Source organism: Periplaneta americana, chromosome 16 (assembly GCF_040183065.1).
Source record: "Periplaneta americana isolate PAMFEO1 chromosome 16, P.americana_PAMFEO1_priV1, whole genome shotgun sequence".
Lineage (NCBI taxonomy): Eukaryota > Metazoa > Arthropoda > Insecta > Blattodea > Blattidae > Periplaneta > Periplaneta americana.
Window position 1 is genome coordinate 94855388 of NC_091132.1, and position 27275 is coordinate 94882662.

Genomic DNA, 27275 nt, shown 5'->3' on the forward strand with positions numbered 1-27275 from the left:
TATGATATTGACATGCATTTTACATAATTTTTTATATAATGTTTAAATTTCTAAACTTTCTAAATTGCATATTGCACTATGATTACTACCTATTGTATTGACATATTTCTTATTTCTCTGTATTCCATATATGTAATTTTCTTAAACTGTTTTTCGGACTTATACGGTTATGACAGGCGAATGTATTAATAATCATGCCTTGGAAAATATTAATTTTAGGATCCATGTTTATTGTACCTTTTTCTTTCTGTTAATTAATAGACTACTATTACTTCTCAAAGTATTGAATGCCTTTTAAATATCCTGTATAAGTAGATTCATGCAATGCTAATAAGCTGCCAGCACAACTACGAAGAAAACGCCTTCGTGTTAAGAGGAACACAGAAATACTTCGATTTCCATTTCTTTTTGATCACATACTTCTCTGGATTATAGTGAGTTTCGATTCCGCCACTGGTACAAACATAGGCCTAATGTTTTGAACGATATACCAGCGGTAATCATCACAGTGCACTCTCGGACTAGCGTCTCTTAACCGCGGTTAAGTAGTAAATATTTTGAATAGCAACCACTTTTAAAACTAATTTTCATTAACTGAATTACTGTAGAATTCGGTATCCGCGTACAATAATGTCATAAATGACATTATGCTTGTCTTATGAACAAACTCCTCGAAAAATATTAATTAAATCAACAATATTAATTTTCCACCATAATAGGTAAAGAAGGCCTTTCAACAACGCGATATTTCCACAAATCATTCTTTTGTGAGATAATTGGAAAGAACACAAGTAATAGAGGTGCCCCTGAACATCTTTCGTACAAACCTATTTACAAACACTACAAATTCCACTTTCGACTCACCACACATCGATCTTCTGATGTTTCGCTAGCTGTTCGCCTGTTAGCTCATAGAAATATTTTACATTGAAATATAAATTCTTGATGAGATTATTTTAGTATCTTTCCATATTCTGCAGGTCTTTTATTTAGCTCTCTTCTTATTCATACTCTTATTTTTGTTACTTTTCACCAATTTTATTTTATTACAGTCTTGTTGCAGCCTGATGGTCTGCATTGGTCTTCGTAAAGGTAAAGATATTCCTTTTATATGCCATGAAGGCCTACAGAGTACCGGGAACTTAATCGGCATTAGTAGCATTAAGCATGTTAGTCCTATATGCTTCCGGCCTTTACCCCCAAGGAATTGTCCCTGGTACCTCATTTCTACTAGAGACTTAGTAAACCCCAAGTGCCATAGTGTCGGAAAGATTAGATCAAAATCCATGACTCTATCGGGAATGGAACACACTTTCAGCTCGGCGCCTTAACCACTGCGCTATTGCGCGCCCCCTTTGGACTTTCTACGTATCAAACTTGTCTTAGATTTTGCTACTGTTGATCAAATGATAATACTCTTCTCTACACTTCAGTTGTCTGTAAGTCGGTGGTAACACAAGATGAAGTAAAACTGTCAAAGAAAGAAAGAAATATGACAGTAAAGAAAAGTAAAATAGAAAAGAGAACAGTTTGAAATATTCTTGGTTTTCAGCATATTGTAAGATTTTTACATTTTTGTGTCATAAATGTCCAAAGTTTCGTAGCCATGTTTCGTTTTCGTTATTATCTCTTCTTGCCTTCCCTAAAGATGAATCGAAAAGTTTGACATTTCTACATCTATGACAAGAGTGCCGAAAGTGATAACTGGGGGGGGGGGACGGATTTTAGCATATTTGCATAAGATTTTGACAGTTGTCACAAGACCGCTGCAATATGATAGGCAGGAAATGTTGATAGACTTCTTTGCGCTCGCTAAACTCGAATTTCCCTGCCGTCAACAATAATATAGGCACGATAATGCAATTTTCTGTCTTCTTGCCGACGTGGCAAATCTGAATATTAAATTGTATTATGGTGACAAGTCAGAGAAAATTCGATAGTGTGTAAAGTGAATTGTATTTTAGAACAGCTTAGCCGCAAGAAAACCATCAATTTCGAATTAGTTTTATCAACGATACCAAACGAAAATTTACCACAAGTGTACTGCTTAATTAAGTAGTGGGTTGAAGAACACGCAACTTTAACAACTGATAGTGTCTCAGTATTCTTATACAGGGACATCATTTTATTTTTACTAACATTTTTAATATTAACCTGGCTATACATTTGGATTAACGTTTGAGAACCGGAAATAAAGTTTGCTACCTCCTTCCACGACTGCAGTTCGATGATACTGGCGTAAAATACAAACAAATCACTTTACTAGGTATAGGGCGTAAGAAAAGTAGTTCGCCCATTTACGTAAACTAGGAAATATCGCAATTTTCATTAGGTTTTTCTTTAATCATAATACAGTACAGTATTAACAATAAGTGTTTTTACTCACGAACTGAGTTATCCATGCGAACGTTTCATTATGCAGTGTATATTATACTCTCTACAGCATATTAGCGTACAATATAGAGAATGAAGTTAGATTGAAAAATAATCATAATATGGATATTTAAACAAATTTTTGAAAACGGTGGCCGTTCATTTCGATACAGGATTCAGTTCTTTTGTGCATATTATCGCACTATAGACTATTGCAACTAATTCCAATTACAAGTTACGTTCTTCGTACTAGTAACTCATGTTGAAATAATTCTGTACCTACTCTATAAAAGAGTATGTTACGTACTGTAAATTCAATCTTCACTTCTGTCTGACCCGCACAGATTTAATTGCTCAAACATGCTATCTACTGTCCGTCCAAGTAGTTATGTCGCAGGATCGTAGAAAGGGAGGAAATTACGTGACAATTAATTACTTAACGAGGCCCTTTTATTTACGTTATTTTAAATAGTTGTATAATATTACGTACGTAATAGTTGTATAATATTACTAGTCTTTACAGAGGGGCGAACAGAAGCAGGTGGGGAAAATCGGGATGCAACGTAGGCAAACGGACGACAGTACCTGTGCGAAAATATATATGGTTCAATATTGAAAGCTCTTTCGTCACTGGAAAACGCGAACATTTTTCTGGAACGTACTATACTCACTAACTCAGTACTGCTTACTATATGCGGCCTTGATTCAGTGAGGAGGACAGTTGGAACTCCATTAGTAGAAGTACATTCAAAAACTCAGGTACAATAAAAATTGAAGTAAAAATAAAATGATGCCCCAGTATATAACACAAAAAAACCGTCAATAATAGTAATTTTCTTAAAATAAAATATTTTTTTTTTATTTTAACAGTGCATACAGTAAAACTTTGCATTACGAGCATAATTTGTTTCGAAAATGTGCTCTTGATCCAAAACACTCGCATATTAAAGCGACTTTGTCCATAAAAAGCAATGCAAACTCAGATTAATTCGTTTCACAATTTATTCATATAAAATACACTATAATTATATATAATATTATATATACTAGCCGTACCCGTGCGCTCCGGTGCACCCGTTAGAAATAAATATAAAGTAATTACATAATTAAAATAGGACATTTGATCCAGGGAACATTCGTGTTTGATAGAAGGATAAATCGTTTAATATGTTACTTAATTTAAATTGTATTTAAATAATTAAAATGCCATCATTTTGGTCCAGAGACACTCATTTGGTGCAATGACAGTTCCTTTAACATGTTTCTTAATTTTTATTACATGCAACCATAGTTTACTGAAGATTGACATCATTTAGATTTAATGTGCATATTTTATTTTACTTGTTATAGGTTTCCATTGAATTATGGTAATAACTTAATTTTAACCCTTGTTTTCTACGTATTCAGTAAATGGCGCTTGGCCCACTATGGTTCTGAACCCTTCAAATAACGTAAATTATATTATATAATATTACATATATTATATTATATTATATATTATATTATATTATATTATATTATATTATATTATATTATATTATATTATATTATATTATATTATATTATATTATATTATATTATATTATATTTTATATTATATTATATTATATTATATTATATTATATTATATTATATTATATTATATTATATTATATTATATTATATTATATTATATTATATTATATCAGAAGTTAATGTAATAACATTATAGCATTATGTCCATCTAGAGAAACTACACTTTCCAATGGTGAAATAATAATTAATTATACAAATCGGTTAATTTAGCTTTCGATATTACTTCATACAAGCACAGAAACATTCTCTGTAGGCTATCTTTCCTAGCTTTCGATTGTTGCTGTCCAAATCCCCTTATAGAAGAAGTCATTTGTTTTTTAATTCATTACACGGCCTTAGATGGCAGTTATTTTAATTTTAAAACTCATTTATCTCATTAAATATCAGTCCTATCAAACTTTTTCAAGGAATAAAACGTATCGCAAATTATGTTTAAAGAAACTTTTGTTATGTAACATTTTTCACAAAAATCAATAATAAGCGAGATATTTCGATTTATTTAATTCAGACCCCCTTATAAACCCCTTTTAAATAATGTATTTTGAATGCCATATAGCCTAAAATCTAAGTTACAACGAACTTAATTTATATTCCAATTTTCATTGAAATCCGTTCATCCATTATCGCGTGAAAAGGTAACAAACATACAGACAGACAGACAGACATACAAACAAAAATGTCAAAAAAGCGCTTTTCGGTTTCAGGGTGGTTAATTATATATGTTAGGACCAATTATTTTTGGAAAATCGAAGATCACCAGAAAAATTTCGGCTACAGATTTATTATTAGTATAGATTATATATAATATTATATATTATTGTTATTACTATTATTATTATTATTATTATTATTATTATTATTATTATTATTATTATTATTATTATTATTATTTAGGTAAAATTCAATACAATAATGTAACATAAATTACTTTACTTTAGTAGGTTTTTCAGTGTCTTTCACCTGTTTTGCTGCCTAATAAACTCCTTGAATATTTAAAGAAAATATTTTCACTATCACTAACGGAATCACTTCTGACTGCTTGACTGACTGGAATATTTTGCTTTGACTAACAACCTATCCAATGACACCTGCTTTTGCCTCGGTTTGAGAATTTTGCGGAAATGTGACATTGTGTTGTCGTTAAACAGATTTATCGCACGCACTGCTACAGCCTTATCAGGATGGTGAATTTGAACAAAATTTTGTACTACTTCACATTTTTATACACCTCTTTAATATCATTTGAAGCGAGGAATTCGTCCGCTCTTTTCTCCTTTTCATCCTCAGACGAGATCCCCTCCATTGTCTCTTGCTGTTGTTCGCAAACGAAGCAAGTTACGTACAAATGGTGCTGCTCGTATTGCAAGACATCTCTCGTTTATCAAAGAAAAATGTTTCCTCATTGTTCGCTCTTTTTGCAAGACACTCGCAAACTAAGTCACTCGTAATCCAAGATTTTATTGTATTTTGTTATTTTTAGGTGCATATATCCTTGTTTTTAAGAGCATACGTACTTGCACATTATGCCGTCTTTTAGAGCATATGAATCTGTCTCCTAGTGATAACCGATTACCATCCGATGGAGAATAGGTAGAGACTTCAGTTCATGGAAAGAGAAATCATTGCAAGATGTTCATTATTTGAAAGTGCGTAGTAGGTATCGTGGCGATAGTGGTGCTAGTGGTTATTGTTGTTGATTGTAAATACGCATTGAATTGTTATCTAAAGAAATAAATTATATAATCTTTAAAGAAAATTTATTTAATAAAAATAGAAGCATGAAGAAACATAATCTCGGTAAACTGATTGAATACAATATGTTATCTCAGAGGATAGTGTTAGTTACTTCACCTGTTTGTGATACAATGAGGCATAACATTTATACACACTATAAATGAAACGGAGTGAGAACACTACATTTTCTTTCTTTAAGTGTAAAACGCAGAATAAATATGGGAAATGCCTACTGTTATTATTCGGTTGAGAAGCTTATGTTGTCTAGTCTGCTGTCAAAACATCTGAACGTTAGAATTTATAAAACAATTATATTACCAGTTGTTAGTATGGTTGTGAAACTTGATTTCTCACTTTGAGAGAAGAACAGAGATTAAGGGTGTTTGAAAATAAGGTTCTTCGGAAAATATTTTTGGGCTAAGAGGGATGAAGTTACATGAGAATAGAGACAGTTACACAACGCGGAACTGCAAACTGCACGCATTGTATTCTGACATAATTAGGAACCTTAAATCCAGACGTTTGAGATGGGCAGGGCATGTAGCACGTATGGGCGAATCCAGAAATGCATATAGAGTGTTAGTTGGGAGACTGGAGGGGAAAAAACCTTTGGGGAGGCCGAGACGTAGATGGGAGGATAATATTAAAATGGATTTGAGGGAGGTGGGATATGATAGAGAGTGGATTAATCTTGCTCAGGATAGGAACCGATAGCGGGCTTATGTGAGAGCGGCAATGAACCTTCGGGTTCCTTAAAAGCCATTTGTAAGTAAGTATGTTCTTAGTATAGATTTGCAGTTTAATTAGTTCTTGTTAGTGGCATTGATCTATTGCTTGTTTTCACGTCTGTTTTGCAAAACATTAGCTTGTCACGTGAATATCACGACCTCATGGATAGAAGCCTTATACAGCTTCTCACGTCTAAATTACTCGTGTAGGCCTTGCTTTTGCTCTGCAACATGTATTACAATTCCACCCGCTGTTAGTCAGATGTACCCAAAAATAGTGCCTTGATAAACATTCTGACGTCAATTGAAACGAACGTTTACTGTAATTTATAGAACCCAGATTTATCAGGAGAAAAATTCCTTTCTAGCCGAGTTATGCACACCGTCTACGCCGCAGCTTTAACGCCGCTCCTAGATCATGTATGTTTATTTTCAATAGTGTACTATGTTGTCTCATATAGATGCTTGGTTTTGAGATGACTTCACGTTACAGGAATTTTATCGTGTTTCCGTTTATTTTAAGGTAGAGGGAAATCCTATTATTGATTCACGCTAAGGATATGAGCGGTGAGAGTTATACCTGTTTTTTTTATGGGATATAACAGTTAAGCGGCCGAGCTTGGAACTACAGCCCTATGTTGTCAATATGAACTACCACACTGTCAGCTGGTGAGATTAACGTTAGATGGCTGACGTTAAAACGTTCATTGACGATTTACGCGAAGGTAAAAAAATACTGAAAAAAATAAACAAAGAATGAAAACGAAACTTACCAATGCTAATATTGTGTGCACAATAAATGTCGCTAACAAAGCTACTGAGCACTCACCACGTGGGAATGTAACTTTGGCAACTCAAGCGTTGTTACCATGGCAACAGGCCTACCACGGTATGTGACATTCAGTTGTTTTTCTGATCGCAGCGCGTATGTCACACACTCAAAAGAATTCGAAATTTCCTTCCGTTGGTTCTCAAGAAGAATTTAGTGCAGTCGCTCTTGATGCCTCATTTTGATTACTGTGACACTTTCTACACTGACCTTAACAGACAGACTACAGCGTGTTCATAATGCATGTGTTCGATTTAACATGATACTTACAAACTACAGCGTGTTCATAATGCATGTGTTCGATTTATTTGCAACGTCCGTAGATCTGACCGTATCACCCCTTCACTGAATATGGTGTCCTGGGTCCGTCTCAAAGAGCGAAGAACTATTCAGTCTCTCACTTTACTCTTTAATATTCTTCAAAACTCTAACCCAAGCTACTTAGCTTCTCGTTTTCAACATTTGTCCTCATACCACGAAATAGATACTCGCTCACAACATCATTCCACACTCTTCATTCCTAAAAACAGAACATCCTTCTAATCTTCATCTTTCACTGTCTCTGCAGCTTATCTCTGGAACCCTCTACCACAACATGTCAGAGACTGTCGGACATTGTCTAGTTTCAAAAATAAACTAAAATTGTACTTTTTCAATTCAGATTCCTTTCTATTAGGCCTATAAGCCCTTTTCGCTGCAATAGTTTTGTTATATATATATATATATATATATATATATATATATATATACATATATATCTTTTCCTTCCTTTCCCCTTTTTAGTTCTCTTGATTACCAGATGAATTTATTACCATACCCTTTTTATTGTGAATTTTATTTAATATTCGTATTTATTTTCTTCATTATTATTATTTTATTACATTACATTTTGTTATTTCCATATTAACTATTTGTATCAAGTGAGTTGTTTTACTATATTCCAATGTATTTTACTTTCTTTTTTCTATTATGGTATTATTTTCATGTTCCTTTGTGTCGATTTTGTTATGCTATTATTTTTTTTTGTAATATGTTAGTATTCTGTTCTTTAACTTTTTGTTAAATTTTCACTGCTTGTATACTTTGTGACATGGTAGAGTGTAAGAGAACGCCCTATGGCTTAACTCTGCCAGTATAAATAAATAAATTATTATTATTATTATTATTATTATTATTATTATTATTATTATTATTATTATTATTATTACGTCATGTCAAATCTTAAAAACAACAGGTATAATTCCTCTATTGAAGAACTCAACTCTAATACGTATTTTCAGCTCGCATGGAACAAGGTGATTTCACTATTTATTTGAATCTGTTTCCCTAGAGTTTGATGTGTCATTTCACTACAAGAATAAATTATCCATTCTGGGATTCGTATATCGAAAAGTGATTTCACTGGAGCCCTTAAGCTTTTATCGAGAACCTAACTGTACATTTTCCGTGGGATATATTTCCTTTACAACTAAGGAAAGAAAACCTACCCGATTTCCTCAGTCGATGAATCCCCACATTAATAGTGAAATATGAGAAGTTTCCTCTCACATATCCAGCCGATCTCTGTCAAACGTTGTGAATATTGAGATACATAACACAGCTGACAGCTGTGAATTTTCTTTTCTTTGGCGCACTGTTACACTTTTTCATGTAATAACTTCTCTCGGTTAAATCGATTTTAAGGGAAGTCATTTCTTTCATTACGTGTTGTTGTCTTCTCTCGTAAAATTACTATTTTCACCATCACCAATATCGTTAAGATCGCTCTCAATCAGAATCCTATCCTTCTTATCATCACAATCACCATATTTGTCAATGTTTCGATAATATTAAGGAAATATGTTGTCTTTTGCACTTCAGACACTGTTACTTTTGTGTGATTTTACTAGTGATGAGCAGAATCGAATAATTTTAAGAACTGAATAATCTGTTTCCGAATATTATTAAGAAACGAAACATCTATGGCAAGGGATAGAAAACCAGATGATTCCAGTGTAGTGTCTTGTATGGAGATAAACTCAACTGTAATAATGAATACTGTGTGAGAAGTATATCATATAGATATGCAAATCATATGGTGGACCAACAACAACAATTATGTACACCGATGGTTCAACAAGCAGTAGTCCGCACTTCATTCTAACATTTTATTGATGTATATATACAGAGTGTTTCAAAAATACGGGGAATAATTTCAGGTATGTATTTCCCACATGCAGACAATCAAAATAGTTCATTACAACATGTGTCCAGAAATGCTTTATTTCCGAGTTATGGCCTTCACAACATTGAAATTCACCGGAACGTTTTTATTTCCGCAGTAATAGCCATCTCATTAAGTGTTCTTAGAATCCATCGGATTAGCTCAGACGGTAGCGACTTGAACTCCAGATATAAGGCTGAACTCCGGCAAGGGTTTTAATACCCCTTGAGCTGATTACCAAGTTCCATTGTTTCCTAGGTTTCCCCCAACTGTAAGGCAAATGTCGGATAATGCCATGGCGAATATTCGGACTCATCTCGTCAAATAGGCTATCACTTTGCTATCACCGATTCCATCGAAAAGCATAGTAAGCATTCAGACTTCAATGTGTTCGGAATACAGAGTGTGCCTTTCAGTTATGATTTTATAAGTTTGTATACCGGATTCACTAGTAGATAAGGTGAAATCCTTAGTACTCTTTGGAATATTAGTGTTGCACATACGAAGAAACTTACTTAATTTCCTTGTTATTTTGACTTCATCTTCATGATACAGGTACACAACAGACTTCCCACTTTTTAGATTTGAATATTGAAAGTGTTCGCCCATACTTGTCGTCCATAGAATATTTTTGGATTAAAATGTTCGGTAAAGGAAGATTTCCTAGAAAATCAAAAGTTTTAGCATCCACGTCTTCACCTTCAAGATGTGTGTCGCGACACATTGGTGTGTCATGCAGCCCCATGGAGTGTGTCGCGAAATTCGGAATGAAAAATAAATGTTATGCCATCCAGAAAGTCTCTTTACAACCCATTTTCATTTACAACGAAGTCTTTGATATGGTACATTTTATTTTGAGATAGACTTTACCAATGAAACGTGAACACCTGCAACATTGCTCAGTTCATTTTTTCTGTTTCGCGATAATTCGAATGAAAGTGAACACCTGCAACAATGCTTAGTAATTTATTTACTCTTCCCACTTAGTAATAAACGGAGTTTAGAATCGTCAGAACATACTGATCAGTTTCAGTACTTAGGGTGAGCGGGTGATGGTACGACTATTTTATTAAAAGTGCTTTATTTAGATTTTATCATGGTCAAATTTATAATTCGAAAAAGACACTCTGAATCAAGTTCTGAGTTAGATGACAGCAGTGTTAATTCAAATAATATGAGCGAAAGTTCCCTTCAGGGTTCACAAAAACGTACTGCGTTTCGTAAATATAAATTGATGAATACCCCCAATATGGTTTTACGTGAATATGAACAAAATCCCGAGTGTTTTATATGCGGAAATGTTTTGTCAATCAGTAGATGGTGCCGAATAAACTAAAAAAAAATATATTTAGCAATTAATCATTCTCATGTAGCTTTCTAGGGGTAAATCAATGATGCGAGTAATAAAGCTTCAAGACGAGCTTCTTTTTTTTTTTTTTAGTACGAAAAGCTAGAGTATGTAAAACTTTTGGGGAAACTGGCATATCTTGTCGAAATTTTCGAGAGACTGAAGTCTAAATACAAGCATGCAACACAAAATAGAAACTATTATTTCAGCATAAAAAAACGGAAGTTTTGGAGTCTTCGGTTATATCAGGCAAATTATTGTCCTTTTCTTTAGTCAAGAGGTTTTAAAATCGACTTGCTAAATATAAAAAAGAATGCCTAAAGAAGTTAATAGCAGAACACCTAAATGCGTTATAAAGTTCCGCCATATTTTTGTTGCATTTTTCATCATGGAACCCAAATACTGTACTTGTAAATGAATTCCATTTAGACCTTGAAAGTCTTAGTTGGACGGAAAAGAAGTTAAGAATGAACGACATCCGTGCAATGAAGCAATTATTATCCCGTCCGCTCTAAAATATTCTACACAGACTTCCGCCATCTTTTTATTCAGAATAAAAACACTGGTTGTTATTATTACGTTATTATTAAAAAAAAAAACAAATAAGTGTGTCGCGATATCGTGGGCGTTCAGTAAAGTGTGTCGTCAGTCAAAAAAAAGTTGGGAACCACTGTACTAACTGCATGTAAGAATGTAAAACGTCGTGCGCAATCATAAAGGGAGCGAAAATTATTTAAGGGCATAGGGTTGCGAAAGCATAAAAAAATTATGGCAAAAAAACATGCAGTAACCTTTTTGAGAATATCTACCACAAGATTTAATATAGCCATAACTTACATAAATTTTACCACTGAATCTTGAAATAATGCTGAATTGAATGGCTTATAGTTCACTTAATTTAGTTTATTAATTTTTCCTTTACATGTTTAATTGCTGAAACAAATCGAAAATATACCTAAACATAAATTACATAGGTTCATTTTCTTGGTAAACTAACGATACTATTGGTCCCAAATTTTTACTATATCTTACATATTGCCTTGTGATAATGAAACTTAGTTTTTATTTTTATAACTTGAAAATTAAGCTAGTTTCATAATTTTATACATGCTATGAAAATTATACTTTCCTAACTAGAATTTTTTTTAAATATCACAACACCGACAAATCTTTCTCGAATTAAGTAAAAATTGAGTTTCTTATAGCTGTATGTATAATATAAGATATAATAAAAATTAAGACCAATAACATCATTAGTTTCCGAGTAATTTGTACTTATGTGATCTTATATTTCAATGTATTTTCGATTCGTTGCAACAATTAAACAAATTATTTAGGACAGATGAATAATATAAATTAAGTGAACTGTGTGTCATTCAATTCAGCTTTCTTTCGAGATTCGGTAATAAAATTTATGTATGGCTATCGTAAATATTGTGGTAGATATAGTCAAAAGTGTTGGTGCATGTTTTTCCATAATTTTTGTATGCGTTCATAGCCCGCTGCCCTTAACGCTGCTATATTGAAGATAAAGAAATACAGCGCTTAAAAGTAGGTAGTCAGTGAAATAATGCTTTCGTCCTCCGTACACACTCTATGAGGGACGATTTCATGCACAAGGAGTAGTATAACAAAATTATTTCCTACGCCGTTCTATAAGGTTCATATTCGAGCCACTCATTCTATAATATTTTGACATAATGTTTTTAGCGCCGACCGATTCAATTGCAATACGCTTTAGCCTCTCCTTTCTGTAACTCACGAGTGGTTAAAGGTAAGAGACGCCTTTTCATTAATAATAAGCCGTTATTAATAAATGCATTCGAAAATTATAAATGTCCATATTCGTATTCGCAAACAAATAACATTACTATTATAAATTGTAAAATAATTAACATCTAGCGAGGTCGGACGATAAAGTGGAATCTTAACAGCAAAAACATACCGTATATCATTATCATACCTTAGTTGACATTAGTTATTGAAAATGTCTGACAAACAACCCTTTGTGTGATAAATAATTAATAACACATAGCCCTGAAAATATGTGACAACACATACATAAATTCTCGGTAACAGGGATGAAAGTTCAGCCAAATTTGGATATTCAATTAAGTGAGAAGCAATTCCATTTCTACTTCTACGTATGGATCGTCAACCTTGACCGGTTGCATACTAGCTCTCCAGTGTAACAATTCAGAAAAATACAGTCGAGCAGTTAAAGTTTGAAGTTATATTAGCACATATTACTTTCGTCACTGCTAGTAAAACTAAACCTTTAATGAAGGTATGAAGTTCGTTCCCAAACATTCTTTCGTCTCATTTATTTAATCAAATATTAACAATAATTGCTCCATGCATTCATTTCACTAAGGAACACGATTATTACCTACGGAAAACTGATCATTTTTTTTTATCAATTTTATATGTAGAAACAGCATAGCCTATGTTGTTTAAATTGGCCTATCGGGTCTCGGTTTTTATTTATATTCAATTCCCGACTATGGTAAAATTAATATCAAGTACAGTAAATACTAAGACCTTGTTACTTATATTTTGCAGGATGAATACTAAAAAAATATTTATACGCAGTTTAAAACATAACTTAATTCTTATACTTCATAATGTTTGAACTTGGTGGATTCCCTAATCCCCAAACCTATTGTGTGTGTCCTGTACCACGCAGGTAGAACTTTATTACCGGATGTCTCTTGCCTGGAATGGGAACGCCCGAGCAGAAGAATTTTTTTTTTTGTTCAAATTTCAAATTCAAATTCAAATTTATTCACAATTTTCATTTAAATGGTGTGATAGTTATCCGAAATGAGCATGTGCTCGTGCCCGGGTACAGTCCAGTAGAGCCTACATAAATTTTACAGACATCAATAATAATGATGACTGGTAGTAATAATAATAATACTGATAAAAAATTAAATTGTTTTGTATTGAAAAGAAGTGATATCTTAAAATATAAATATACTAATAAACATCGAGTTACTTCTTTTAAAATTATTTTGGGTGAAACTTTCTTTTGGAGATTTGGTGTGGTGAATTAGTACAGTGCTGTTATTCTTTGAAGACAGTAGTGTCTTATTGTTAGTCGGTGCCAGTAGTGAATTTGTTTCTGAGTGATTTTGCATCATATTGTAGATATGACATAAATTCGCACAAGAAATTTCATAACAGAATGTTGGATAGTTTTTGAGTTATGTGGGGAAACATTTCATCACAGCCCAGTGAACTACATTTTGAAAAAAAAAATGTAAATATTTTTTTAAATCATAAAAATGTTTTTTTTTTTCATATAGCAGAAAGACAGTGTTTTATACAATACATACTAATTTTCATTATTGTACAACATACAGTAATGAAGGAAATAAATATTGAATATTTCCAAAAATTTTACTGCTGTAAGCTGTACCTAAACCCTTAATGCAACACAATAAAGAAAATGATTTAAATATTAATCTTTTAGGGCATTTAAATATCAATCGTTTCATTTTATTGTTTCTTATACAGATTGATTCATTTTTAAGGGTAAGAGAATGTTACAAATAGAGAATGAATTATTCAGAAGTATACTTTCTTTAATTGGTTAGTATTCTGAAGTTAAAAATGTGTTGTTAATTTCTTAGCTGCTTTGTACAGATTTTTTTTTCAATTTTTAACTAAAAATTACATTATTCTTATATACTTATCACAACGATGTTACAGATCACACGACTTCTAGCAACTTGATTCTCTACAGTTCAATTTTTCATCCTAATGGACAGTATTAAAGAGTTTACAAGAATGGCGTGATTTGTAACAATTGTTTTGTTAAATGCGTAAAAAAAATGTAATTTTATAGTTTAAAGTTGAAAACAAAATTCTGTACGAAGCAACTATATACTTAACAACACATTTTTAGCTCCAGAATACTAGCCAATTACAGAAATTATACTTTTGATTAGTTCATTCTCCAAATATTCCTTTACCCTTAAAACTAAGGAAAAAAAAATATTTTTTAAAATTTCAAATTAGTGTAACTCTGAAAATATTGAGAAAATATAACAAATGTTTATATGTTATAAACTTTTTTTTGCTCAAAATGTCCCCGGGAATATGCACCGTAAGTGGCGGTTACTCCTCGTGAATCACCCTGTATGTGTTATGTCAATAATATTTTTAATTTTTATGTCATTAATATCCAGTTAATCAGTTCAACAATTCTATTGCCACATTCTGCGAAAACATACTTGAAGATTCTACGCCTAAAAATCCTTCGCTCTCGATTGGGTTCGAACAGGCGATACGTTAGTCCTCAGGAAAGCACAGCAAACACTAGATTACAGACAGAGAACATTTTATGAATTCATGTTTTTGGTCATCATTTTAATTATATGAAACATGAAATAAAACTCAATTTCGCAGAACTGCAAACTTTGTCACAGTCTGTGAATCGCACTGTAAAAAAGGTAAAGGTAAAGGTATCCCCGTAACATGCCATGAAGGCACTTGGGGGGCATGGAGGTAGAGCCCCATGCTTTCCATGACCTCGGCACTAGAATGAGGTGGTGTGGTCGGCACCACGCTCTGACCGCCTTTTACCCCCCGGGAAAGACCCGGTACTCAATTTTATAGGAGGCTGAGTGAACCTTGGGGCCGTTCTGAAAGTTTGGCAACGAGAAAAAATCCTGTCACCACCTGGGATCGAACCCCGGACCTTCCAGTCCGTAGCCAGCTGCTCTACCAACTGAGCTACCCGGCCGCCTGTGAATCGCACTGTAGGAACTATAATTTTAGAAGCAACACGGAAATTCCAGTTGGAAACTTCTCTTAATCTAGAGAACTTGGAAGCTCGAAAGGGAGGAAATCAACACTTGAGAGTTTTCCGCGAGTTCTGTACATGGCCTTAAGCGAATCGGATAAAATTGCAGGGAGGGACAGACCCTTGCCAAATTAGAACTGCTAATACCAGAACACACAAGAGGAGGGTGTAATACATTGCACGGCAAGAAATACAGACAAACATCGGAGGCGTGTTGTGATTTAATCGCCGTAACTGTGCAACATGGTTCTGTCTTCAATGTTAAGCGGGAAGTATAACTTCGTGTTATTGCAGGAGTTTTTTTTTTTTTTTTTTTTTTTTTTTTTTTTTTTTTTTTTTTTTTGACCGGCCAGAGGCCTTTTTCCAAAGTTACAAAGTTATCTATTTTTGTTTTCTGTTTGTTTCACCTTCGGTTCCTTTGTTTTGTTTTTTTTTTACTTCTACTAATACAATCACAACACCCATGCCCGAGGCGGGACTCGAACCCACAACCCTTCGGACCAAGCGATAGGGACATGCCGTGCCCCTACCGCTTGAGCCATCCGGGCCGGCGGGAGTCGGCACGCGTGCAGCGAAAGCGAGTTTATGCGGGGAGCTGCGGGTTCAGTGAGGAGCAAGTGAGCTATTTACGTCATCTGGACACTAGCAGTGGCGGGTCTGTGATCTTACAAGTTTCCATGAAACGATATATTTTGCATAAACGTGGAGTGACAGATATGCAATAATTTTATTTCAACTTTCCAACCATAAATTAAATTACCGGTACTTTATTATAAAATAATGAAAAAATGTTATTAATAATATTGTTGATAAATAAAGGCGCGTCTCCACTAGTAAACATTTAACAACAACATGTTAAATATAACATGTTGAATTTAACATGTATATGGACATTTCAAGTCCCAATTGACTTAACATGTTAACTAAGTATGTTGAATTTAACACTTTTAACATGTTGGCGTGTTTTCCAGCAGAAATGGAAAACATGTCAAGTCAATTCATTTGCTCGTGCAGCGTCGGTACAGTTCGGCAAAGTTCGCACAGTTTCCACAGCAACAACTACAAGTTCCGATTTTGTGGCGCGTATCTTTATCATTTTTATACTATCATTGATCCTTAGTGTTGGCTGTAAGTTGTTCGAAATAATGGAGTGGACGAAAGAAAATACATTAGAATAAAATTAATGCACTGATGGAAAAGCCTTGTTTGTGGGATGTGTCTGCAAAAGAATAAACGGCAAAAGTAAGAAAGCCGACTGTTTTAGAGAACTGGAATTATTATTTAACTGTTCGCGAGAATACAATAGAGAGTTTTCGCACTCTCATCGTACGCTAAACGTTAATGCTATGTTGACGTCAGTAATTGTCGTATTTGGTGACGTATGTTAACGTTCGTAAAACTTCGGAAAGAATAATTATACGATATTACCCACTCCTTTAACATCTATCATGTCGTAGGTCCTATGATAATCAATCGCGCTGTAATTTTCTTAATTGAGATGAAATGTCTGCTCTTAAATTGTGTATTTCTTTGATGTAACAGGAAGTATTTTTGCAGCACTATATTAAAATAGTGTTCTGACATTCTAAGCAAGTTTTTGAATCCAAATCGATACTGTATTCAACTTTAAGTTCGTTTAGAATGTATCCTGCATGGTGTCTTTTACCAAGATATTGCCGCATCTACATTCTCATTTTCTTCATTTTCAAAGCCTTGTAACAAGCAATAGAGGCAATTACAAAAGTCATATCATCATCTGAGTCCATTCTTCAAGGTTTGAAAATAAAACACTATCTATATTAAAATCTCATAGACTGTTTATGGTGGACTACGCGAAGAAAGTAGAGTTTAACATGTTTAACAGTGTGGACAAAGTGTTAAATGAAATTAGCATTAACATGTCCAATCAACATGTTGAGATGTTAACGGTAAACAATTTAACATTTAACATGCTGTTGTTAAATGTTTAATAGAGGAGACGAGCCTTTAGACACATAAATACATATAACATGATAATTATGTAATTTAAATAAAATATTTCTGAACAACAAAACTCTTTACCCATATATTATAATAGACTAATAATGCAAAATAAATTGTAATTTAATTAACTCTTTATTAACACAAAGCTTTCAATGAGCGTTTCGATCTGTTCACATATGAACGTTATAAGTTTTTTTTTATCCTGCAAGGATGTGGACAAAAGATTGAAATGATCTGTAATATCACATAAAAACGGGTCCATGGGCTCCGAAATGCGTTTGTATTTCATTTTAAGGAACAATCTTATCTCTTTTCTAAAATAGAAAAATCGTGCAAGATCATACCTCGACTCAACCATATCACACAGTATGTGATTATTCGACAGTTTGTAAAAAATATCTAAATTTTCTGTGCTTTAGTCCCGCAGATATAGGAAAACTGTTTTGAGTAGGCTATAGTTTCAATAATTTCTTCGCATTTAAGAACTTTGGCGAAAAAAATGTCTTGATGAAGTAAGCCTACATTGTGTACCGGCTGACAAAATACTCGAACCATAGATACTTAAGTGTTCTGCCCATGGGCAGATCTTTCACTGCAAACGCAGCATTCTTCAATCTTTCCTATTTCTGTCTTCCTCTTAGTCTCCGCATATGATCCACATATCTTAATGTCGTCTATCATTTGATATCTTCTTCACCCGAAACATACTTATGCTTGTAATTTTATATTACAATCGGGCAATAAGCCAGTTTTTCCAATCATAGCGGGAGTTACGTCTGTAGCAACAGATAATTTTTTACGATATCCTTAACAACTGCAGAAATATCTTATCATAGCAATAAATCTTCATAAAACTATTACTTGCAGTACTTGAGCATGTTCAGAATGGGAAATAAGCCAATTTTGTCAATCATAGCTGGAGTTACGTCTGTAGCAACAGATAATTTTTTACGATATCCTTAACAACTGCGGAAATATCTTATCATAGCAATAAATCTTCATAAAACTATTACTTGCAGTACTTGAGCATGTTCAGAACGGGAAATAAGCCAGTTTTGTCAATCATAGCTGGAGGTACGTCTGTAGCAACAGACAATTTTTTACGATATCCTTAACAACTGCGTAAATATCTTATCATTATAAATGTTTCGACTAAAACCTGTGCTTCAATTAGCAATAAATCTTCATTAAAAATTACTTTCAGTAGGTACTTGAGCATGTTCAGAACGTCTGCGCAGTCTTTATAATACGTAGTATCTAACATATTCGGCTCTAAGTCAAACCAACCAGGGTTCGATTCCCACTGACTAAGTAAACATTTATTAGTGTTATTGTGGTCACATGACCAGAATGTCCCTCCACTTGGGTATGTCTAGTTTTGTGTTAGTTCAAAATCCCTCCAAGATAAGAGTAGCAAAAGAGTAAATTATACAGACTAAGGATATATTTAGTCCACCTCCTCGGTCTTGAGGTAGCGTTCTGGACTCCTGATCAAGGTGGCCTGAGTTCGATTGCCGGTCGTGAAGTCATGGGATTTAATTCGGACCTCTTCACGGAGACTAGTTGTCTGTCCATTGTCCCAATGTGTGTGGTGTCTCGCAGTGGCCTCCGGGTACCCCGACCCAGTAATTATTTCCTATAATGTTTATTTCACGTTTACGCTTTAAGAGTATTTTAATGCGTTAATTATAATAAAGCACTTTTAGTAATGGATGTTTGGCAACGCTGTTACTGAAATATGTACTCGTGCTTCACCCTAATGCCTGAGTACTGCAGGACGTAGAGAGTTTGTCAGGGAGAAACGTGAAGAGGCAGTGATATTTTTTACACTTCCTTCCTGCAACATGCTGCCAGGGCGGTGACTTTTTATTCAGTTCCTTCGACGGGTACGATTGTTTTATGAAATAGATTTTAGATTTTTTTCTTGGTCAAATCATTTAGTATTTGTTCCATTTATTTATTTATTTATTTATTTATTTATTTATTTATTTATTCATTTATTTATTACGTAGTTTTCGACAGCTGACGTATTTAGTAAAGTGGCCTTCAACGAAACGACTGATGTAAATAATATTTAATAAATTGTAATTGATAATACTGTAAACAACCGAGCGATTTGGCGCAAATGGTAGCGCTTGTGACTCTTATTCGGAAAGTACCAAGTTCAAACCCCGGGCCGACCAATCTGACTGGGATTTTCCATGGTTTTCCTCAGTCACAAGAGCAAATGCTGGTCACACTGAGTTGCGTGTCTTGCATCTTGATCATAATAATAATTATATTCACGAGCAGGCTTAAAATAAGATATGAAATTCTTAAGTTATTGATTGTTCAGCAAATCAAGCTTGCCGGTGATGATAATACCGGTACATCAATTTCATTTTTTTTTTTTTTTTGCTTACTTTATACGTATTGTACTTTATAAAGTATACTTGTATTAAAACAATTATATTTTATGAGGGGACATAGAAATTATTCCTGGCAGGGATGTTAATATTAATTTATAAGAGGGGGATAACGTTCCAACAGGGGGGAAATCTCCCCCATTCCCTCATTAATTCGCACCCTGCCCACAACAATCAGGTTATAGCATAAGTGTTGCCTGTATAAATATATTTTTTTCATCAATCACACCAATCTTCTTTCACGTCTTGACTTAATAGCAAGTGTTACTTTGGAAGTTTAAATTAAAGATACGAAATCCCTACATAACTTCGTTTCAACATTGGTTAATTTCTTTTGCAAACTAATGGACCAAACTTTCCATCTAAAAATATTTTGTTTTCTATTCACGTAGATTTAAGTTAGAATTATTTCACGACTTTCTTTTCAAATAGTTAATACGTACTTCTGTAATATAGAATTTCATTAAAAATAATAAAGTTAATTTCTTGCTTTCCTCACTTGAAATAGTCGTAGGCCTATGTTTTCCTCTTTCCAAATACATGAAATACAAAATTTACAACGTTTGTTCGGTGTTCGTCCTTAAACTTGCTCAAGAGGCATTCTTGAATCTGAATATCAAACTTACTGTGATCTAAATGTAACGTGACTACAGCCCACCACATTGCTGTTATGCTGATATAGGCATAGAAATACACATCAGTTTCCCATACTGACCATACTGAAAACAACTTACTGCTGAATGTTCATGTAGCCTAGCTTTGTGTGAAATATTTGGCAGTTCGTTGCTCCTTTGGTTCTCACAGCGCTTTTCTTGGACATCGACTTTCTAATAAACGTTATTACATTACATTGCTCCGGCGATTTAGTAGAATGCGTTTGAGTCTAAAGAAAGCAGCAAAATAGTACAACGTGGTCAGTTGTGACGAGAATTCAATCCCCCGCATACCGGTCACAAACACGTTCACATCTGAGTATTTCTGACAAAGTAAATATTATTCAACGCCTTGAACACGACGCAAATGTTAATGATAGCACTGGAGAGTTTAAGGTAATATTTATTTACTTTTCATTATTTATAGTTTTATTTATTTGTATCTATATTTCGTTTATTTTATTTCATTTATTTTTATTTATTTATTTTCATTTATGTATTCAGTTCTTATATCTTTATTCATTTATTTTTTACTTCTTTGCGTTTTTATTTATTCATTCATTTATTATTACATTTAATAGATAGATATATTCCAGGAAATAAAATTAATTTGTATTAATATTGTATCAGATTCACTTTTTTTAACGAATTAACAACTCTTAACCACCCATTCCGACATCGTCGATATTTTACTGTCCATAATATTCCTGGATTTTCATGGTGTACCTAACCATGATGCTTGCCGATTGCAGTAACTTGCTCCGCGTCATATCTAAGTAGGTAGATAATGGCTTTTTCCTATAACGGAATAGTGTATAATAACTACCACCATGAATGTTGAATTAATTTCAACATACAGCATACACACTAGTTCCCTGATAGCGGAGAGTATTGTATTAATCTGATATCGTAACGTGAAGGAACTTAAGAACCAGAATTAATGTTCAAGTCGCTGTTATTTTTAATATTTATTTATTTATTGGGTTATTTTATGACGCTGTATCAACATCTCAGGTTATTTACCGTCTGAATGAAATGAAGGTGATAGCCTAATGCCGGTGAAATGAGTCCGGGGTCCAGCACCGAAAGTTACCCAGCATTTGCTCGTATTGAGTTGAGGGAAAACCCCGGAAAAACCTCAACCAGGTAACTTGCCCCGACCGGGATTCGAACTCGGGCCACCTGGTTTCGCGGCCAGACATGCTGACCGTTGCTTCACAGGTGTGGACTATTTTTAATATCTTTGTTGAAAAACGAATCGGAAACTGATCAATCTTTTGTGGTAACGAAATTGTCTACAAAATTCCTCAATAGAGCATTCTTTTTCAAAGAGTATATTTCAAAATGTGTAACATGTCCACAATACCACAACCAATTTCCTATTGCCACTAACTGACTACATTGCTCGATTTTGTTAATTCCTTTAATAACTTGAGCTATACACATCACTTCGTATAATATGTTATAACGACTGCTAGACTGTATGCCCAATACTCGATGAAACGGGACTAAATAGAATAGTTTTGAGATATGAATAGGGAGCCAAGTTAAACATAAAAGTCTAATATCGTTGTGGTCGTTTGTGAACAGTTTTTGGGATATACGCACAAATAAAAACGAAAATATTGCAATATGTGTTCACGTAATAGTAGCAGTTGAGTCGCGAAATTATGTACGTAACTTCACGAAATGTTCAGTGATCTAACTTGTCAAAAAAAAAAGTTAATTTACTGAAGACTCGCTCACAGAAGACCACATTGCTATTAGACTTTTATGTTCAACTCACTGCCCTGATTCATCTCTCAAAAAGATCCTATTTAGTCCCCTTATACCTTGCATAACTGCACCCCTGATTGTCTTCAAAATCATTTGAATTTACATACTCCTCCTCCACCATTATAAGAGCTACGGCGTCTATGTTAGATCAAAACAAATGTCTATTGTGACTCGCACTATATTAATAACATGCTTGTATTGAAATGATATTTTCTTCACTTGCAGTTGCGGTGGTGGTTGCGTTTTTCATCTGTTGGGCACCGTTCCATGCTCAACGTCTCCTGGCGGTGTATGCCCGAAGCAACAAATCAGACAGTCCCGTCCTTTTTACTGTATACAAGACACTCACCTACACTTCCGGTATTTTGTACTACATGTCCACAACCGTGAATCCAGTGCTGTACAACATCATGTCTCACAAATTCCGGGAAGCCTTTAAGGTAAGTTCACTTCTTCCATCAATAAGTCTTACAGGCTTAGGGGCTGTGCCTCAAACGGTAGCTTTCCTAGCTACAAATTTAGCGGACCAAGGTTCATTTCCTGGTAGGGAAGTGTGTGCTTTCCTCACTCCCATAGGAAGTGACTATGTGTTATCTCTATTGTGTTTGTCACCTGTCTTGAACAGAGGTCTTGTAGTCTTAGAAAAATGTTTTGTCGCACAGATACTTTATCAGGCCTAGAAAAGAGACAGTGCGCATGATCAGACATACAACGAAACAAAACCGATTTTATAACCTCAACTAGTCGTTCTCTTGTGAACCAGATCGCTCGTCCTCTGATCATGCGCGCTGTCTCCTTTCTGGAACTTATGAAGTATATGTGCGACAAAACTTTTTTCTAAGACTGTACACTAGATTTCATTATGTTCCTTAGTAGTACTGACCATGAAACTTCTTCTTCCGCTTCCAAGTCTACCATGCACGTAAGACTTAAGACTCGCCTGTATTGTGTATTCCGGTTTTCAGTGGTGTTCATGCTGGAGTAGTAGCTACACAATTAGAACTCGTTTGCAATGTAGGCTATGCTAACATTTCAAAGGTGCAGCGGCACGCCACTGCTAATAGGAATAGTGTCACCTCTTTCTACAACTTACTAGCATAACAGTGCAAGGGAGATGGAGTTCTATAACTAACTGTAAATACGACTTCAAAAATGTCACATCATTAATGCAGCTCATATTGCCAGATAATTCCTGAATGACTCATAAACTTCACAAGCGTTTAATACCAGAAGTACGATGATGATGATGATGATGATGATGATGATGATGATGATGATATTAGTGATAAATTACAGAATCCTCTCACATGTCAGAAGGTTTAACCAGAGCTCAGCTGAAAGCTTCCCGCTATGGAAGACGGAACAAGCATCATAACCATGATCACCATATAAAAGTTTGAAGCATAAGTTCATAGCGTTTTTGTTTTCTATGGAATAGGGCCTTTGTAAGAAATTTGTTTGGAATTTGTCACCTGTCATTTTAATGTCATGTATTGTGTCAACGAATACAACTTGAATTTTTCAATTTTTAAGAAACTTTCTGTTAGTTATGGTCCAAAAAATTGTGTCAAATAGTAAAACACGAGCATTTCCAAAACGTTCCTTCATTTGAGTTTAACCGACGAGTAAAGGCATCAGAGGACGCTAGATTCAATTGTACAATTTATAGGTAGAACGTCATTTTTGACATGAATGATTTTCCATGTTCAAGAAGACAGTCTGACTTTTATGAATACCACTTAAACGCTTTCATTCACTGTTAGCCATCTTCTTCAACTCTGAAATAGAACAATATCATGAATTGTGATCAATCAACCATCGTAAGACATTTACATTCCATGGGTAAAGATAACAAATTGGATGTATGAATACCGTTCGTTTTGAGTGAAAACAACAAAAATCAGCGTGGTACATTTGTGCTTCTTTGCCAGCTGGTTATCGTTCAGCTCGTCAACAACATCGATCACTTTTGTCTCAGATTGTTACTGGTAACGAAAATATCTTTACATCAATATAGAAAGAAATAACTGAGCCTGATGTCCTTCCATAATGTTATGCACTGTGGGACAAAGAAGGTGTTCTGTACTATGAATTACTTCCGAAGAATGTAACCATCATTCATGACATTTATTAACAACTTAGTCGCCATTAGGCCGCAATTCAGCAAAAACGACCGAGAATACTGCATCAACTGATTTTGCATCATGATAATCCTCACCCCATATGTTGCTAATATTACAAAAGCGTTTATCAAAGAGTTCGTTTGGAAAGTTATTCCACATCCACCTCCATTTTCTTAACCTTACTGCAGGAGATTTTCTCTGTCCTACAATTTCCAGGGAATCTCCTTTAAAAATTAGCTGTTCTTCAAAATTGACTTGACGATTTCTTTAAATCAAAGCTAATAAGATTTATCCAGACGTGCAATCTAAAAACTGCCAAGAACTTTGGAAGTCAGTCATAAAGAATGAAGGAGATTATCTTATTGATCAGTTTTTGTATTTTATGTAAAATGAATTAAGTTGGATTTAATAAAAATAAGTACGAATTTATGCATTAACCTAATAATTATTAATAATTATTTTTTCTTGAAAATTCATTTGGAGGCTGAAAATGTTCATTTTCACTAACTTAACTTCTTTCTCACTGAATTTTAATGTAGGAAATGATCATTAATTATTTATTATTAGTGTTATTATTATCAGTATCACCATTAATACTTACGGTACTTACAGCTTTAAAGGAACCCGGAGGTTCATTGCCGCCCTCACTTAAGCCCGCCATCGATTCCAATCCTGAGCAAGATTAATCCAGTCCCTCAATCATATCTCACCTTCCTCAAATCCATTTTAATATTATCCTCCCATCTAGATTTCGGCCTCCCCAAAGGCATTTTTCCCTCCGGCCGGCCACGGCCTCTCAACTAATACTCTTTATGCATTTCTGGATTCGCTTATTATTAGTATTATTATTATTATTATTATTATTATTATTATTATTATTAGGCCTATTACATAATATTATTATATCTATTGTTACTACTACTACTACCACCACTGTCCACACCTGTGGAGTAACGGTTAGCGCGACTGGCCGCAAAACCAGGTGGCCCGGGGCAAGTTACCTGGTTGAGGTTTATTCCGGGGTTTCCCCTCAACCCAATATGAGCAAATACTGGGTAACTATTGGTGCTGGACCGCGGATTGATTTCAGCTGCATTATCACCGTCATCTCTCATTCAGACGTTAAATAACGTAAGATGTTGATAAAGGGTCGTAAAATAACCTACTAACTACTACTACTACTACTACTACTACTACTACTACTACTACTACTACTACTACTACCACCACCACTGTCCACACCTGTGGAGTAACGGTTAGCGCGTCTGGCCGCGAAACCAGGTGGCCCGGGGCAAGTTACCTGGTTGAGGTTTTTTTCCGGGGTTTCCCCTCAACCCATTATGAGCAAATACTGAGTAACTATCGGTGCTGGACCGCGGATTGATTTCAGCTGCATTATCACCGTCATCTCTCATTCAGACGTTAAATAACGTAAGATGTTGATAAAGGGTCGTAAAATAACCTACTAACTACTACTACTACTACTACTACTACTACTACTACTACTACTACCACTACTACTACTACCACCACCACTGTCCACACCTGTGGAGTAACGGTTAGCGCGTCTGGCCGCGAAACCAGGTGGCCCGGGGCAAGTTACCTGGTTGAGGTTTTTTTCCGGGGTTTCCCCTCAACCCATTATGAGCAAATACTGAGTAACTATCGGTGCTGGACCGCGGATTGATTTCAGCTGCATTATCACCGTCATCTCTCATTCAGACGTTAAATAACGTAAGATGTTGATAAAGGGTCGTAAAATAACCTACTAACTACTACTACTACTACTACTACTACCACTACTACTACTACTACTACTACCACCACCACTGTCCACACCTGTGGAGTAACGGTTAGCGCGTCTGGCCGCGAAACCAGGTGGCCCGGGGCAAGTTACCTGGTTGAGGTTTTTTTCCGGGGTTTCCCCTCAACCCATTATGAGCAAATACTGAGTAACTATCGGTGCTGGACCGCGGATTGATTTCAGCTGCATTATCACCGTCATCTCTCATTCAGACGTTAAATAACGTAAGATGTTGATAAAGGGTCGTAAAATAACCTACTAACTACTACTACTACTACTACTACTACTACTACTACTACTACTACCACTACTACTACTACCACCACCACTGTCCACACCTGTGGAGTAACGGTTAGCGCGTCTGGCCGCGAAACCAGGTGGCCCGGGGCAAGTTACCTGGTTGAGGTTTTTTTCCGGGGTTTCCCCTCAACCCATTATGAGCAAATACTGAGTAACTATCGGTGCTGGACCGCGGATTGATTTCAGCTGCATTATCACCGTCATCTCTCATTCAGACGCTAAATAACGTAAGATGTTGATAAAGGGTCGTAAAATAACCTACTAACCACTACTACTACTACTACTACTACTACTACTACTACTACCACCACCACCACTACACCTTTAGAACCTCGGGAAAATCCCACTTCTACTACTACTACTACTACTACTACTACTACTACTACTACCACTACTACTACCACTACTACCACCACCACTGTCCACACCTGTGGAGTAACGGTTAGCGCGACTGGCCGCGAAACTAGGTGGCCCGGGGCAAGTTACCTGGTTGAGGTTTTTTCCGGGGTTTCCCCTCAACCCAATATGAGCAAATACTGGGTAACTATTGGTACTGGACCGCGGATTGGTTTCAGCTGCATTATCACCGTCATCTCTCATTCAAACGCTAAATAACGTAAGATGTTGATAA

The 27275-nt window shown here is 34.9% G+C and overlaps 1 protein-coding gene across 1 annotated transcript in view; it reads left to right on the forward strand.

Moving 5' to 3' along the window:
* Positions 1-27275, forward strand: part of LOC138690952 (neuropeptides capa receptor-like) — an 889384-nt gene that overhangs the window by 798609 nt on the left and 63500 nt on the right. The window contains exon 4 of the mRNA XM_069812542.1: positions 22643-22857. Coding sequence (XP_069668643.1) covers positions 22643-22857 — 215 coding nt within the window. The remainder of the gene's footprint in view (positions 1-22642; positions 22858-27275) is intronic.